The following is a 14,477-nucleotide window of genomic DNA, read 5'->3' on the forward strand; positions in this document are numbered from 1 at the left end:
CCCATTTGCTACTCTTTTCTACCGCCGTCCATTTCTTTCCTTCAACTTCCCATTTTCCTGCACTTTCCCTTCTCTTCCCTTCGTCCTTCCCTCTCACTTCCTTCCTTCTCCCATCATCTTCTTTTCATTTATCTTTTACTGTCCCTCATTCCATTACCTCCCTACCACTCCCCTCTCCATGCCAACACTTTCCATCTCTCACCTCAGCAGCCTGTGCCCCTTTGCTTCCTTGCTTTTCCCACAGCTGCCTTTCCCTACATGTCTCTCTATTTCACTTTATATTACGTTTCCTACTTCCCTTCACTGATTTGCCCTGCTGCAGCCTTTTCCTTGTCCTACCTTTGACTATCTCTCCCCCTTTCTTTCATCCTTTAGCTTCTCATCATTTACTATTCCAAACCTAATGTAACCTATTCACCTCTTCTTACTTCTATGTTCTCCCCCATTGTCTTCTCTACCATAACACCTTATCCTACCTTCTCCTTTTCCACGTGACACTTCACTTGCCTTCCTGTTTATAACTCTATCCCTTACAATACTGCTGCCCTCAATCTATGACCTTCCTTACCATTTTCCTTTCTCTTCCCTTTTGTTTTTTTTGATCTCTTACGCTTCTTTTCCTGTCCCATGCCTGCTTTGAACAAGTCTACCCTTCACTCATTGGCTACCACTCCCCTCTACTTCATTCTCCTTTCACAACCTTCTTTTTTGTCCCTTTCCATCCAGCCCTTGCCTTTTTTTGGCCTCTCCCTATCTCTTCCCACCGTCTTCTCCATCCCATCTCTTACAAACAATCAATCATTTGTAAAGCGCACTACATACCCGCGAGGGTCCTAAGGCGCTTGGAGGGGGCGCTACTGATCGAACAGCCAGGTCTTGAGTATCCTCCTGAAGGTCAGCAGGTCTTGGGTCTGTCGTAGGCTCAGTGGGAGGGTGTTCCATGTCTTGGCGGCGAGGTAGGAGAAGGATCTCCCACCGGTGGTTGTTCTTCGGATGCGCGGGACGGTGGCAAGTGAGAGGTCGGCGGAGCGTAGCTGGCGTTTGGGGATGTAGAAGGAGAGCCGTCTGTTGAGGTAGGCTGGGTCGGTCTTGTGGAGTGCCTTGTGTGCGTGGGTGAGGAGCTTGAAGGATATCCTCTTGTTGACGGGGAGCCAATAAAGGTTTCTCAGGTGGGGGGTGATGTGGCCGTGGCGTGGTACGTCGAGGATCAGTCGTGCCGAGGCGTTTTGGATGCGTTGTAGTCGTTTGATGAGCTTGGTCGGGGCTCCCGCATAGAGGGCGTTTCCGCAGTCGAGTCTGCTGCTGACAAGGGCCTAGGTGACTGTCTTTCTTGTATCTGTCGGGATCCATCTGTAGATCTTGCGGAGCATGCGGAGGGTGTTGAAGCAGGAGGAGGAGACGGCGTTGACTTGCTTGGTCATTGAGAGCATTGAGTCGAGGATGATTCCCAGGCTGCGTGCGTGATCGGTGGGTGTCGGGGCTGCCCCCAGTCCTGTCAGCCACCAGGAGTCGTCCCAGTCCGAGGGGTTGGAGCCGAGAATGAGGACCTCCGTCTTGTCTGAGTTCAGCTTCAGACGGCTAGTCTCCATCCAGTTGGCGACGGCCTTCATTCATTCGTGGAGGTTGGCTTTGGTGGTGATGGGGTCCTTGGTGAGGGAGAAGATCAGCTGAGTGTTGTCGGCGTAGGAGATTATGTTGAGGTCGTGCTTTCGGTCTACGTGTGTGAGCGGGGCTGTGTGTAAATGTTGAACAGCGTCAGGCTGAGGGAGGATCTCTGGGGTACGCCGCAGATGATCTCGGAGGCTTTGGAACGGAATGGGGGAGGTGGATGCTCTGGGTTCTGCCGGAGAGGAAGGAGGTGGTCCAATCCAGAGCCTTGTCTCGGATCCCTGCGGCGTGGAGGCGTGCTCGTAGTGTGCGGTGGCAGACGGTGTCGAAGGCGGCAGAGAGGTCTAGGAGGATGAGTGATGCGGTCTCGCCGTTGTCCTGCAGGGTCCTGATGTCATTGGTGGCGGCGATGAGGGCAGTCTCGGTGCTGTGGTTGCTGCAGAACCCTGACTGGGAAGGGTCCAGGATTCTGTTTTCTTCGAGGTATCGGGTTAGCTGTCTGTTGACGGTTTTCTCTATGACCTTGGCCGGGAAGGGGAGCAGAGAGATGGGCCGGAAGTTCTTGAGGTCTCTTGGGTCTGTCTTAGGTTTTTTAAGTAGGGCGTTGATCTCGGCGTGTTTCCAGATCTCTGGGAAGGTCGCGGTCTCGAGGGAGAGATTGATGACGTTGCGCAGGTGGGGTGCAATGGAGCTGCTTGCTCTGTTGAAGACGTGGTGCGGGAATGGGTCTGACGGAGAGCCGCAGTGGATTGTTCGCATGGTCTTGATGGTGTCATCGATGCTCACGCTGGCCCAGGCTAGCAGGGGGGGCATGGTCGATGGTGTGCGGAGGGTCTGTTGTGTTGCTGTCTGTTGGGGCTGTCTGGGTGTTGAAGATGTCCATCTTACCCATCCTTTCCTCGACTGTTCTCCCATTTCCTGGCTTTCACAACCCTTCCCTGTGCCTTTAGAACCCCTGCCTTGCCCTCCTCTCACCTTCACCCACCTGCCCAACTTCCCTTGACCTCCTCTTCCTGTCGCCCCTTCACTATCAATTCCGCATTCTTACCCTACTCATTCTTCATCGCCTCTATCCCTGCCTTCGATTTGTTTCTGTAACCTTTCCATTCCATTTTCTCCCTATTGGTTCCCAATCTTTTGCTTCCCTCACCTACCTTTCACTGCCGACTCCACGAAAACCTATCCCACGTTCAGTTCTGCATTTGCCTGCTTTTTCTTACTTTTCTCCTTCCCTTGCATCTCCTCTGTCTTCTCTGGGACTTTTCACCATTCTTTTCCCTCACAACCTACTTTACCCCTTTCCTTTCATTTCTTTTCCTTTTCCTTTCTTTTCACATACTTCTGGCATACCTTTCTTTCCTTTTCTATCATACCATATTCCCTCCACTTCCCTCCTCCTACTGTCATCATTTACCTTTCCTACTGATTTATCCTTCCTACCTTTTTCCTTCCCTACATTGTACTCTTCGCTCCCAGTACATTCTGTTCCCTTCACAATGCGTAGCTACTGTAACTCTTTCTCCTGTACCTTCTCCAAACCCCCCGCTCTTCTTTAAAATCTTCCTGTATCTTCCTCTCATTCCCTACCTAACCCTTGCCTTCCCTGTACTCCCATGCACTTCCTGTACCTTTCTTTTCTTGCTATTTACCATTCTTTTAACTTTGTTCTTTTCCCTGCCCTCTGGTCCTTTCCTTTCCTGTTCCTACTGTAATCAGCAAAACCTTATATCGGTTCAAAGAACCATAATAGTGCACAGTAACAAACATCTCAGAAATATATATATTACGTGATGAGTAAAGAAAAAAAAATACCCGCACAGTTCATTACGGTTAAGGTAAATTAAATTAGATTAAGATCATATTACATCTATGTGCAATAGAGCACAGTAAAGTAGCTCTACTCTGGGACATTTGCCCGAGATAAATATACAAATCATTTCAAACAAATAATTTAAGATAAATTAAGCTCATGATGCATCTATTTGCTATAGAGCTTTTTTAAAATACCTCCATGCTATAACAATATCAAAAGAGGCAAAAATCCTCAGAAAGAACCTACAAATGAGCTCTAGGAGGGTCCGCTATGCCAACAATGGTATCTAGCAGTACACATTAGTTCAGAGGTGCTCAAGCGCTATGGGAAACATCATTTACCACGAAGGCATTACCACTACTAACGTTTACCACGTGACACTTACCACGCAGGGTGCCTTCCACGCAGGGTGCCTTCCACGACGTCTTTACCACGGGCTGGGGGGGAAGACGTGGTATTCCTTCAAGTCGTTCTGCGTGGGCTTGGGGGGCAGAGGGGGGGGGGCTCGGAGGGGGGCTGGGGGGGGTCTCCCCCCCCAAAAATAACAAGCAGGTTACTTTAAAAAAAAAACGAACATAAATTTAAAAGAAAAAGGAAAGAGCCTCCCCCAAAGACGTGCCGTGTACGTCAAAAAAGCAGTCCTTTTTTTATTTTGGTATACGTGTTTTGACGCTTGTTTCAATGGAGGATGGAAGTAAGGGCTCGTAGAGAAAGACGTGCAGGTAAGACGTTTCTAGGCGTAGTAAAATCCTACGTTGTAAATACCAGCGTGGTAAAGCCACTTGCGATGTAAAATTCGCGTGGTAAAGCCATGCGTGGTAATTGAAATCGTGGTATAATCGTATATTCAAGCGCTATCTGATGCAGGGAAGCATAAAGCGCAAAGTATAATAAAAAGTCTCCAAAATCTTTAAAACATTAAGTCAATGGAAATCGCCCTTGAGGTGAGATCGTTGACCCAACCGTAGCTCTAATGTGCTAGATAGAGCATAAAAAAGTGGGACAAAACACCTATTTTCTGACTCAGATTCCCAGGGCTGTATGTCGATTATCAATCCCAAGGAGCCGGCAAACAGGCACTATCCAGCGAGCATGCTGTTTTGCATATGCACAGCAAAAAAATAAAACATGTTCTTCATTTTCCACAGTTTTCATAGCATGAACTAGACCCGGGACATAGAGTTTCAGAGCGCTTTACATCAGCAGAAGTTTCGTTACAGAAGGACACATGATTTTTTTTTGTTCGGCACGGCGAGAATTAGTGGTATGCCCAGAATCACAAGATGTTGAGCGTCGTTGCCGAGACTCGATCCCGGTCCCGAGCTTCGAGGTCGACCTCTCTAGCTTTAAGGTTACAGCCTCTCCCCAACAGTTGACACAGCCCAAGGGAAATAGGTTATTTAGAATACCACTGTTTTTGCTCCATGAACAAGTAAACAATGCAATTGGCAAGGTTCCTATCCTAAATTTAATAAACAGAGATCTTATGGCATGGGGCTTTTACATAATACATAAAGTCTTCAAATGTTGGTGAACGTTTGTGGGACAAATATAAATGAGTCAGACTACCTGAGGATACAGTTGATATTCTGTTACAGATAACAGAATTCCAGTAGGACAATGTAACTGATTCTTGGGCACCTTTAGGTATAGAGGCGGGGTTCAGCCAACATTCAGTTAACCCTGGCCTGGTCAACCAGGTTTTTAGGTCTCGCGTCCTATCAATACGCGCAAGCGCATTCAGCGGAGCGAGAATTCATGTCCTGAAAATCCTCGTGAAACCAAGGGCTTCTTGCGCTGCGGTTTTCTTTAAGTTCACGTGAATCACGTGACAGCAAGCTCCTTCGTGCACGAGCTTGCCTGAGCCTTCTGCCTATCAGCCTTCCAGTTCTCCTCCCCTAATTATTCACTTCACTTGTGACTCCCCACATCAAAGCCTCAGCCTCCCTCCCTTGCCATTTGCTTCCTAACCAGCCTGCCTCGCATAATTGCATCAGACCCGACACTTCAAAGGAATGCGCCCTCGAGAGCCACTTTCACGGCCGTGCATTTCTCTTCCCCCCCTCCCCACAGCAATGCCAGGAGCTTGTTTTTAAATGCTTCAATGAGATAGAACAGAGATGGCAATGCGTTGCATGCAATGATACAGTTTAAAAACTGAATTCGGTTTTACTTCACGACCCGTTTTCCAAGGTGCTGTAAATTGTATTCGATCATGTTCAGTCATAGAACTCAGCAAAAGACGCATGACTACAGCACCTAATTTGCAAACTGCACGGAGGCTTAACAAAACGTTTCTATCTCGAGCAAATACTGTTCCATCTTTTTATATCAAAAGACTTAGGGTGCCACTCTGCATTTCCGCTTCTAAATGATGGGTTTGTTTCGTTAACCGATGCTAAGGAGAAAAAACCCTCTTAAACTGACACATTAAAACAGCAATCGTCTTAATTCGTGTAAAGCACACCGCACAAAAGCCCTAAAGATGCTCAAATTAGAACAAGCTGCTTGATTGTCACTGCAGTGTCATGTCACATTAATGCATGACAAACATTAAATAAACCATACACTTAAATGGCAATTTATATCATTTAAATGTTTACTGCCAAACCAGCCCATCGCTCACTTAAATGTGACTTTTTGACAGCTAATTCCAGTTCATTTCCCCCCCCTCCCGATCCACTTAATTAGAACTTTCAATCAAGAAAGGAGAGGGACCTGCCTATATCTGAACATCTCATATGATTTTCTTTTGTTATTCAACATGCCACGCTCGGGAACTGCGTCTTTGTAATGGATAACCAGATAATACATCAAACCCTCCTGAAAACTTTTATGGAATAACACGCCAAATTCATATTCAAAGAGGACAGCATATTGTCTGTGACTCGGTGCGCGCTGGCCTCAATTCTCCTCCCCCTAATTACTTTCCTTTCTCGGCCGCTTTGCCTCAGGCATTTCTCCTCCCCTAATTATTCACTGCCCACGAGTACACTCAGCAAATCTTATTACATCCATGGAGTGACAGCATCCCTTTGTACTGCATTAATTGAAGTTAGCAGCTCACTATAGCGGTATCACACAGAGAGCACAGAATGCCAGGGACCCCGGAATATTTCAACAACTGCAGCATATCGCCAGCCATAATTCCTAGCTTCAAAACATGCATCTTTTCCCAGAAACCAGTTTGCATGCTTTTTCAATCGTGACCCTAAGAATTCTTTTAAAGAACCAATCAAATTATGTAACTGTAAGGTATCTAATGCGCTGTTCATGTTTTGCTCCACAGGCTTTTTGTTGTTCTATTGTTCGTGCAAAATTATTTCAATTAGTGCTAAAGAGTCACTAGCAGAAGTCTCGATTTGCCAAGAACCACACAGCAGCCCACACCCACTTATAGGGATACAAGCGAAATGATGAGCAAAAAAGGCCCACTCCTACCCACATATTTCTGATGACAGCAACCCCTCAAAAGCACTGTTTAGAGCCCAAGGGCTTTACCCATCAATTCGCACCCTATAGGTCTCGCTTGTGGGACCTTATAAGTATTTAGTTTTGCAGCACAATATCCTTGGTGCAACAACATCAGCTGTTGCACGGCTAAACCTTGTACCTTATAAGTGTTTAGGCATGCAACAGTTGATGTTGTTGCACCAAGGATATTGTGCTGCAAAACTAAATACTTATAAGGTCCCACAAGCGAGACCTATTGGCAATGCCAATGCTTGTTAAATGGGAGACACAGGATCATGGAAGTCGAACGATTGACCACTATCTCCTGGAGGTGGTCTTTATACGGGGCCAGATCCTCTGTCACCCAGTGCCTAATCCAATATAGCATGGGTTTTAAAGAGGCTGTATCTGAGATTTGTATGAGGTTTAAATCCAACCTCAATGGTAGTAGTGGGGTGATTTTCATTAGCCTCAGCAAGGATTTGATGGAGGTATTTTCAGTTCTGTCAAGCTGGTCAAGGTTGCAGCTGCCCCACAATTCAGCCCCGTATAGAGGTGCCACATGCTTGGGCCTTCTATATCTAGCGCAGGAGAGATTGGGTATGAATCTGCGCTGTTGGCAAATCTTCTGTTTGAGAGTCCGTGTGCTTTCTTCAATCTGGGCCGTCCAATTATGGGAATCGTTGAGTCTCACAACAAGTTAGTCAAATTTATGGACCCTTTCCAGGCTATCACCCTGTAGGACTACTTTCCCTCCAATTTTCTTTGGAGGGCTAAATACCATGCATGTTTTGTTTTGGTTTATTTCAAGGCCATGGTCCTTGCAAAATAAACTAACCTTCCCCAAGAGGGTATTTAGACCCTGCAAGGTTCTAGAGGAGAGAGGAGTGTCATCTGCATAAAGCAGACTCAGGCCCTTCAGCCCTGCAATTATTGGGGAGTCGTTCTGGCAGTCCAAGAGGTAGGCAATACACCCATTGATAAATAGCATTTGAAACGGGAAACAACCTTTACATCGCAGTCATTAGACCGCAATGACTTTACAACGTAATGCTGTTACTACGCAAGTCATTACATCGACTTTCAGTATATGGCGCTCTAACATAAGAAATATCATCATTTACTTTTCCAACACCTTCCCTGCTGTTGTGTAGGCTGGAGTTGGAATAGTAAATGATGCAGTTCTAATATTACAGCGCCATCTACTGGAAGTCGATGTAATGACTTGCATAGTAATGGCATCGAGTTGTTACGGAACTCGATGTATTTGCATGCACCATATTCTGTGGAAGCAAGGGGATTGCGCATTCAGTCGACCGCAGTCCAACCGCTATCAGCAGGTTGTGAAGGGAGAGCTCCGTATTTAGGCCACGCTGCACCTTGAGCTAGTTTCAGCAAACCTTTCAGTCCCCCCATCAATGCCATCACCTGGAGGACTCAATTTGAAGCAGATTTCAAACCCTATGGGTGGAGGAGTGCATGGGTCTAGGAAGATCAAACCCTCTACCAAAGTTAGGGCTACACGTTTCATCCCGATACAATCCTTCCCAACGTCCTGTGAAGAAAAGCGCGTGGCATAGATGATATAGAAGTAAACAATTGAAAAGCAGTGTCTAACATTTGTAATCCAACGTAGGAACTTGTTTTTCAAGGAAACTTGATCTTCAAGAGCACTGTGGTGTAATTTGGGAACCTTTGACATAAAAACAATGGGAAACATCCTTAACAACGATAATTTTATAACGACTTACCTGAACAACGAAGCCGGAACCACGACTTTTAAAAAACACGACTTTCATTAAGCACGACTTCCCTGAACCAAGAGTCTCTCCACTACACTCCTCAGAAGGGAACATTAGGGGAGGGTGGGGGGGTCTCCCCCCAAAAAAAGTAAAAAAAAAACAAAAAAAAAAAGTAGATTATGGTCCGTTTATTTTTTACGAGTGGTTCACACAAGAAGTATTGTAATTACAATAGTGCCATCTACTGGCCAAACACGAGATGTTTCATTTCGTGGTTTAGGAAGTCGTGTTAAAAAAAGGTAGTGGTTGAGAAAATCTCGTGGTTAGGCTTTCGTGCAGCCGCGGTGCGTCCATTGGGGCGTAGCGGCGTAGCCCCACCAGCCACATGGACCCGCATCGCGGCCGCCACCGCAATCCATTCAATAAATTACTCTGTACTAGTACAGAGTAATTTATTGTAAGGATTGCGAGTCAGCCGCCGGGACACACCCGGAGATTTCGGAATGCGCAAGGGGGGTGGTGGCCTGCTGCAGCTTGAGTGACAGTACACTCAGGCTGCAGTACACAGACCGTAGTGCGCAAGTGAGAGTTGGGTTCCAACTTTCGCAAGCATGCGCACTACAGTACCCCAGTGGGACCCTGCGGGGACTTCTCTGCCTGCTGTAGCCCGGGTTTGTAAGGGGCGGCAGGGCGAGCAGCAAATGTGCCCCCCCAGCGCCAGGATTGGCTACACCTGGCTCACGTCACGCCGCACCCGGATGCGACGCCTCCATTTCTCCCCGTGGGTCTGCTTTCTTCAGACTGGCGAGGAGGCGGCAGGAGAGAGAAGCGGTCCGCGGAGGTTAGTCAGAAAGAGGCATGGGTGGAGGGAAAGCTGCCACACACACCCCACTGGCACTGGCAGCCCTCGAGCACGCCGGCCTCCACCACAAGTTGGTAAGCCACCGGTGCCACGCTGTTTCTGTAAGTAGTCTTGAAAACGTTTTGCGATTACTTAATTTTGTCTCTGCAAATACGGTCCTGAAAGCATTAGGTACTGAGTGTAATGGCGCTTTTTTTTCTGCTACTTTTCTAGCCATGGGAAGTGTCGATAAATACCTCCCCTTACACACCCACCAGATTTGAGTGTGTTCTTTGCTATTACCACTCTTAAATCTGCTTAATTGTTGCCAATGACCGGATTAAATATGTTTACAGGACGGGGAATCAAATGGTTGCATGATAAGTTTGTGAATGCCCAAACACCCTCGCCCAGAATGACCCAGTGCTTGTACCGGTTAGTAGATTTACACCTGCATAACATTACGTCATAATGAGATAAAATTGCACACGTGTGAATCAAATTCGGATGGTATTTTTCATCTTTTGTGTCTTGCTTAATGCTTGCACTTGTAAAGCAAGCCACTTGCACGTGCCAGGTGTAAAGTGCTGTTCCTGTCTGCAACACACTCTCTTCGGGAAAGAAACACGTGTGCGTTTGCATAAGGGCCCACTGGTCGGACAAGAAGTGTGATTGGCAGTTTTAAAAAAAGATTTATATCTAGTTATTTTTAGGTCACGTGAAACATTCCCTAACCGCTACGATAATAAGGAGGAGCTATACATACTATAGATTCATTTTTATCTAATGTTAGAAGCCAGACGACCAACCTATGACTGCTGGGCCCACGCTGCCTTCCCACCCTCAGCCTCTGGAGCGTCCACTTATCTGTCCTGCGTTAGTGGCAGTAGGACAGACAGAAAAACGCACCCAAGCTGTATATGGAAAGGAGAGGCGGCGAGAGATAACACCACAAGAGAGGGGCCATTCACAGACTAGGGGGGCGCAGCACTTGAGATACAGCCCACAGGGGTTCGAGAACGCAGCTGCGCCTGGATACTGCTCAAGTGCCCTGTTTGCAGTCCCGGAAATGACAACACCTCTGTCGAGACCTGTCCAGGCCAAGGTAAACACAATGATGCTGTTTGGAGCACAACTATGAAGTTAAGTCCACAGATCACACACATGTGGATGAGTGTTGGATCTTCAAAATGTGCTACCCTTGTCTTGACACTGCAAATGAACATCTATCTTGATAGAAGCAAGCAAGGCAATTATGAACTACACACTTGAACACAACTGCTCCCAGTTCCTGAGCCTGATAGATATCTGCTGAATAGTTGTGATTGAGAAGCAGTGGTCCTGAAAAATTTGCAAATAACATGAAGAGTGAAATAAATTCTTGTAAGAAGGACAAGGTGACCCATAATCCCAGAAAAAGGCATCCCACGAGCAACAAACTTACATTTTGAGGGCTAAATTGGACAACGTGAGGAGGGTTGCAGGAACGGTAATATTTTAAGGGAAACGTTTTTACGTCCACAAATCAGTAATATTTTAAGCCTAGAAAAGCACAGGCTCTCTGGCCTGGGAAGAATGAATCACATTGAGATAAGATAATGTAGTCCAATATTAGATTTTCATATCTGCAAATGTTCCCTTAAGCAACCGGTTATTCACGTCACACTTACCACACACTTCACTTGCCATGACTTGATCACATATACATACCTATGACCCCACCTACAGGAGTATATAATGCCACAAGATCATAAATCATATCTAAAAAATATATTTAATAAAAACAGACTTATTATTAAAATCCAGTCCCAATATCACTATCAAAAATACATGAAAACAATTAATGACTAATATAAAAGTTCATACAGCACAATCCAAATATGGTTTCCGCCTTAAAGAAAGGGGAGGGAGAGAGAGAAAACACACAAGACAATACACTTCATTCACAAAAATAAGCTAATGAATTGATAACTTAGTACAGTCACATGATTCATATCTTTCGTCTATTGTGTAGTAGTTCTTCGCCGTTCACCATCTCCGTCCCAAACATGACGGCACAAACCCTGTAAAATTAATAACATGTAAATTAAAATGTGGTCTGGAACATTTAACCTGCCCGGCACTTGCTGGCCTCGGCGCACAACCGTGTTGTTAGGGCGAGCATCGGGGCTGGGTCTGTGCAGCGAGGCCAGCAAGTGCCAAAGCCAGGAAAGTCAAGTGCTGCAGCCAGTATTTACTTTACATGTTATTGAGGAAGCGGGGTAGTGATTAGGGCCAGCTACTCGGTTCTGACAAGTGACAGCTCTAAGAGGAGGGTTAGGGGCATGCCCTACAACTACATAATCTGCTAAAAAGAGAGTCTGCATTACCATGATGTTAGCAACATGTTAGGTTCCCAGCAAGCATGCTCATTCCCAGCCAGGCCCAGGAGAGCGCACAGCAGCAGCAGCCTTTACACACGGCCACTTCTGGGAGCTTCTATCTGCAATTTATGATAATGTCCTTTTATCCCTTCGGCTGCCATGTTATTGTCTTTTATGTGAGTTTAACCACGTTAAATGTTTGGTTAGCTGCGCATGTGCAAGTGGTTACACATGGGTCATGATTATTAATTGTAGTGATCTGTAAAACGCAAGAGGGCTTCAATTGTTTCATGTGTTCTGCGAATGGCTCTCCCAGTCTTACTTTTACGTTTACATTCTGGTATTTGTAAATCTGGTTTTGTTTTTCTGTGCTAGCCCTGTGTATGTAATGTAAAGCCATTTTTATCCATAACAAAGCATAGTATCTGGTGGCAGATTCTGGCACCAGAATGCAAATCAAACGTTTGTCTCTATGGCCTGCTCACTCACTCTAAGGTTGGATAGCTTGGGGTTGGGCCCTCATCTCCTGAGTGCAAGGCACACTCGAATGTTTCAGTGCAACACAAAATCTGCGGGCATATATACGGCTGTCTGCAACCACAATCCCTATATAATGCATAGACACACAGTCCACGTGCAAATGGCAGGTTAGCTGGTTTTTAAGAGTGGACTTTTACTACATCATGATGGGGTGCTATTGAAAAAAACACGTCTCTTCAGCTTGTTCCTAAATTACTGGAGCAGGGTAGGGGAAGTCGTAATGGATATGGAAATATCACTCCTGATCCTGGATGCAGAAGGCCTGAATTCCATCAAGGCATGGCAACCTAAAGTTTTTATGAAAAAATGTATATTTTTATTTTGTTACAAATATGGTTATAATACCTTCATCGCATCCCAATCAATTTCAGGGAGACAACTGGAAGTGCTCCCGAGGTCGGGCTTGCATCCCTCACCGGTAAAAAACTGGTGGGGAGCCATGGCCAACTGCCAATTAGGTCAAGGGAGCCACAGGTCAAAAAAGTTTGGGAACCACTGTACTAAGGCAATAGTGGACTGCCTGCTCAGAGCAGGCAGCCTTATGCGCAAAGGGGACAGCTTGTGAGCTGGACAGGCAGGGAGCAGAGATGGCAGTGTTAAGAGGATGCAGGCAGTCGAGGTGTTAGTGTGGGGGCACAAGGAGAATAGAATATGTGCAAAGGGGGCGGTTTGTGAGCTGGAGGGGCAGGTAAAAGGGTGCATTAATCGTTCAAAAGTTGTAGGCAGTGGAGGGGCTTGGTGTGAGAGCACAGGGAGGAAAGTGGATGAGCAGAGGCGAGTGAGTGTACATGTATATGTATAGGGGGGTAGAAGCAGAGATTTTGAAGTACAATTAAAGGGAAGTTCAATCTTAAAAATAGATCAAATTTCACAGATCACAATCCATAAGCCTGACACACATGCAGGGTTTCCCAATGTATACTCCATATTGGATAATGTGAACTGAGCTCCACCAATAAATGTGTGTACTTGGCTCCCAAGTCCACTTGTAACTCAGGTTGCCTACCAGAACATCATTGGTTCAATGCTCATTTCATTTCAGAGCTTTGTGCTCAATATTGTTATTAGGGATTAGTCTAGAAAATATGGTTCAAATTAATTGACTACTTCTAAAATGAGAGATATAGTGTTTGCCTATTGTTTTTAAGGTGCGATTAGATGATGGGTAATTAAATTATGGGCTATGTTCCGTATATTAACATCATGAATTCTGTCTGAGAAACCTACTGGAACGATATGGCATGGGAATGTCTGCAATGACTTTGTTCACTCTTAAGGTAGCCTAGTCATTTGAATATTTCTTTATGTGCTACAATGTACCTCTTTAGGTGCTGACATGTGAGACACAGATACGCTTAAAAAAGAGGCTAAACATGTGGCCTCCCCCGCCCCATTGGAGGCTCAAGAGAAGATAGTGAGGAGGGGGAGAGGAAGAGGAAGGCAGAGGTTTTGGGCAAAACATCCCATGAATAACTAGAGACACCACAGTAGTAGATCTGTGGGGCAATTCATCAGCTGTAATGGTACAACCCAGGGCACATTGGAGATACCGCAGAAGAGGGACTGTAGGTCCACCCAGAGGTGGCAGAGGCTGATTCCAAATGAGTGCCACATGCACCACAGTACTGGAACATGGAGTGTGTGGAAGTAGTTCTGGGAAGGAAATGGTGCTTGGATTTAAGGTGGTGAAGGTGAGGCATGGTGGCAATATGGAGTAGGGCGGGGGGTTTGGACAAAGGTCCTTCCCATCCTATGCCCCTACAGCCGCAAACAGGAATGATGCTACAGGAAGACATCATTAACCTCTCCACCTGTTACCTGGATGGCCTGAAAGGAGAGATTAAGTGGAGTTGTTTTCCTTAATGAAGTCAGTCAGTTTGACAGAGACCCCTCTCACATTCAGCTCATCCAGGAATAAGCCATTTAAAATTGCTCTATAGTCTGTAAAATGTTTGTAATCTGAGGGACAGCTCTGCAGCCTGTACTTAGACTCTGCATAAACAGAATAGTAGTGGAATCTGAAGAATAGTCCGGCAGAGCTAGCCTATGTTTGTGGTCCCAGTAGTGAAATAGCAGCAGGCGGCAGCGCAGAAGGTTAATGTGCCTGCTGCAAAAAA

The 14,477-nt window shown here is 46.0% G+C and overlaps 1 protein-coding gene across 4 annotated transcripts in view; it reads left to right on the forward strand.

Annotated features, from left to right (window-relative positions):
* Positions 1 to 9,434: 9,434 nt before the first annotated feature.
* LOC144799363 (uncharacterized) overlaps positions 9,435 to 14,477 on the forward strand; it is a 227,854-nt gene continuing 222,811 nt past the window's right edge. For 3 of the 4 annotated variants that reach the window (XM_078670627.1, XM_078670631.1, XM_078670628.1), the window contains exon 1: positions 9,444 to 9,579. In XM_078670627.1, the coding sequence (XP_078526753.1) occupies positions 9,475 to 9,579 (105 nt within the window). In that variant the 5' untranslated portion in view covers positions 9,444 to 9,474. Of the gene's footprint in view, positions 9,580 to 14,477 lie in introns of all 4 variants that reach the window. The other variant, XM_078670629.1, reaches the window with a different exon arrangement.

The sequence above is a fragment of the Lissotriton helveticus genome, chromosome 12 (assembly GCF_964261635.1).
Source record: "Lissotriton helveticus chromosome 12, aLisHel1.1, whole genome shotgun sequence".
Taxonomy (NCBI): domain Eukaryota; kingdom Metazoa; phylum Chordata; class Amphibia; order Caudata; family Salamandridae; genus Lissotriton; species Lissotriton helveticus.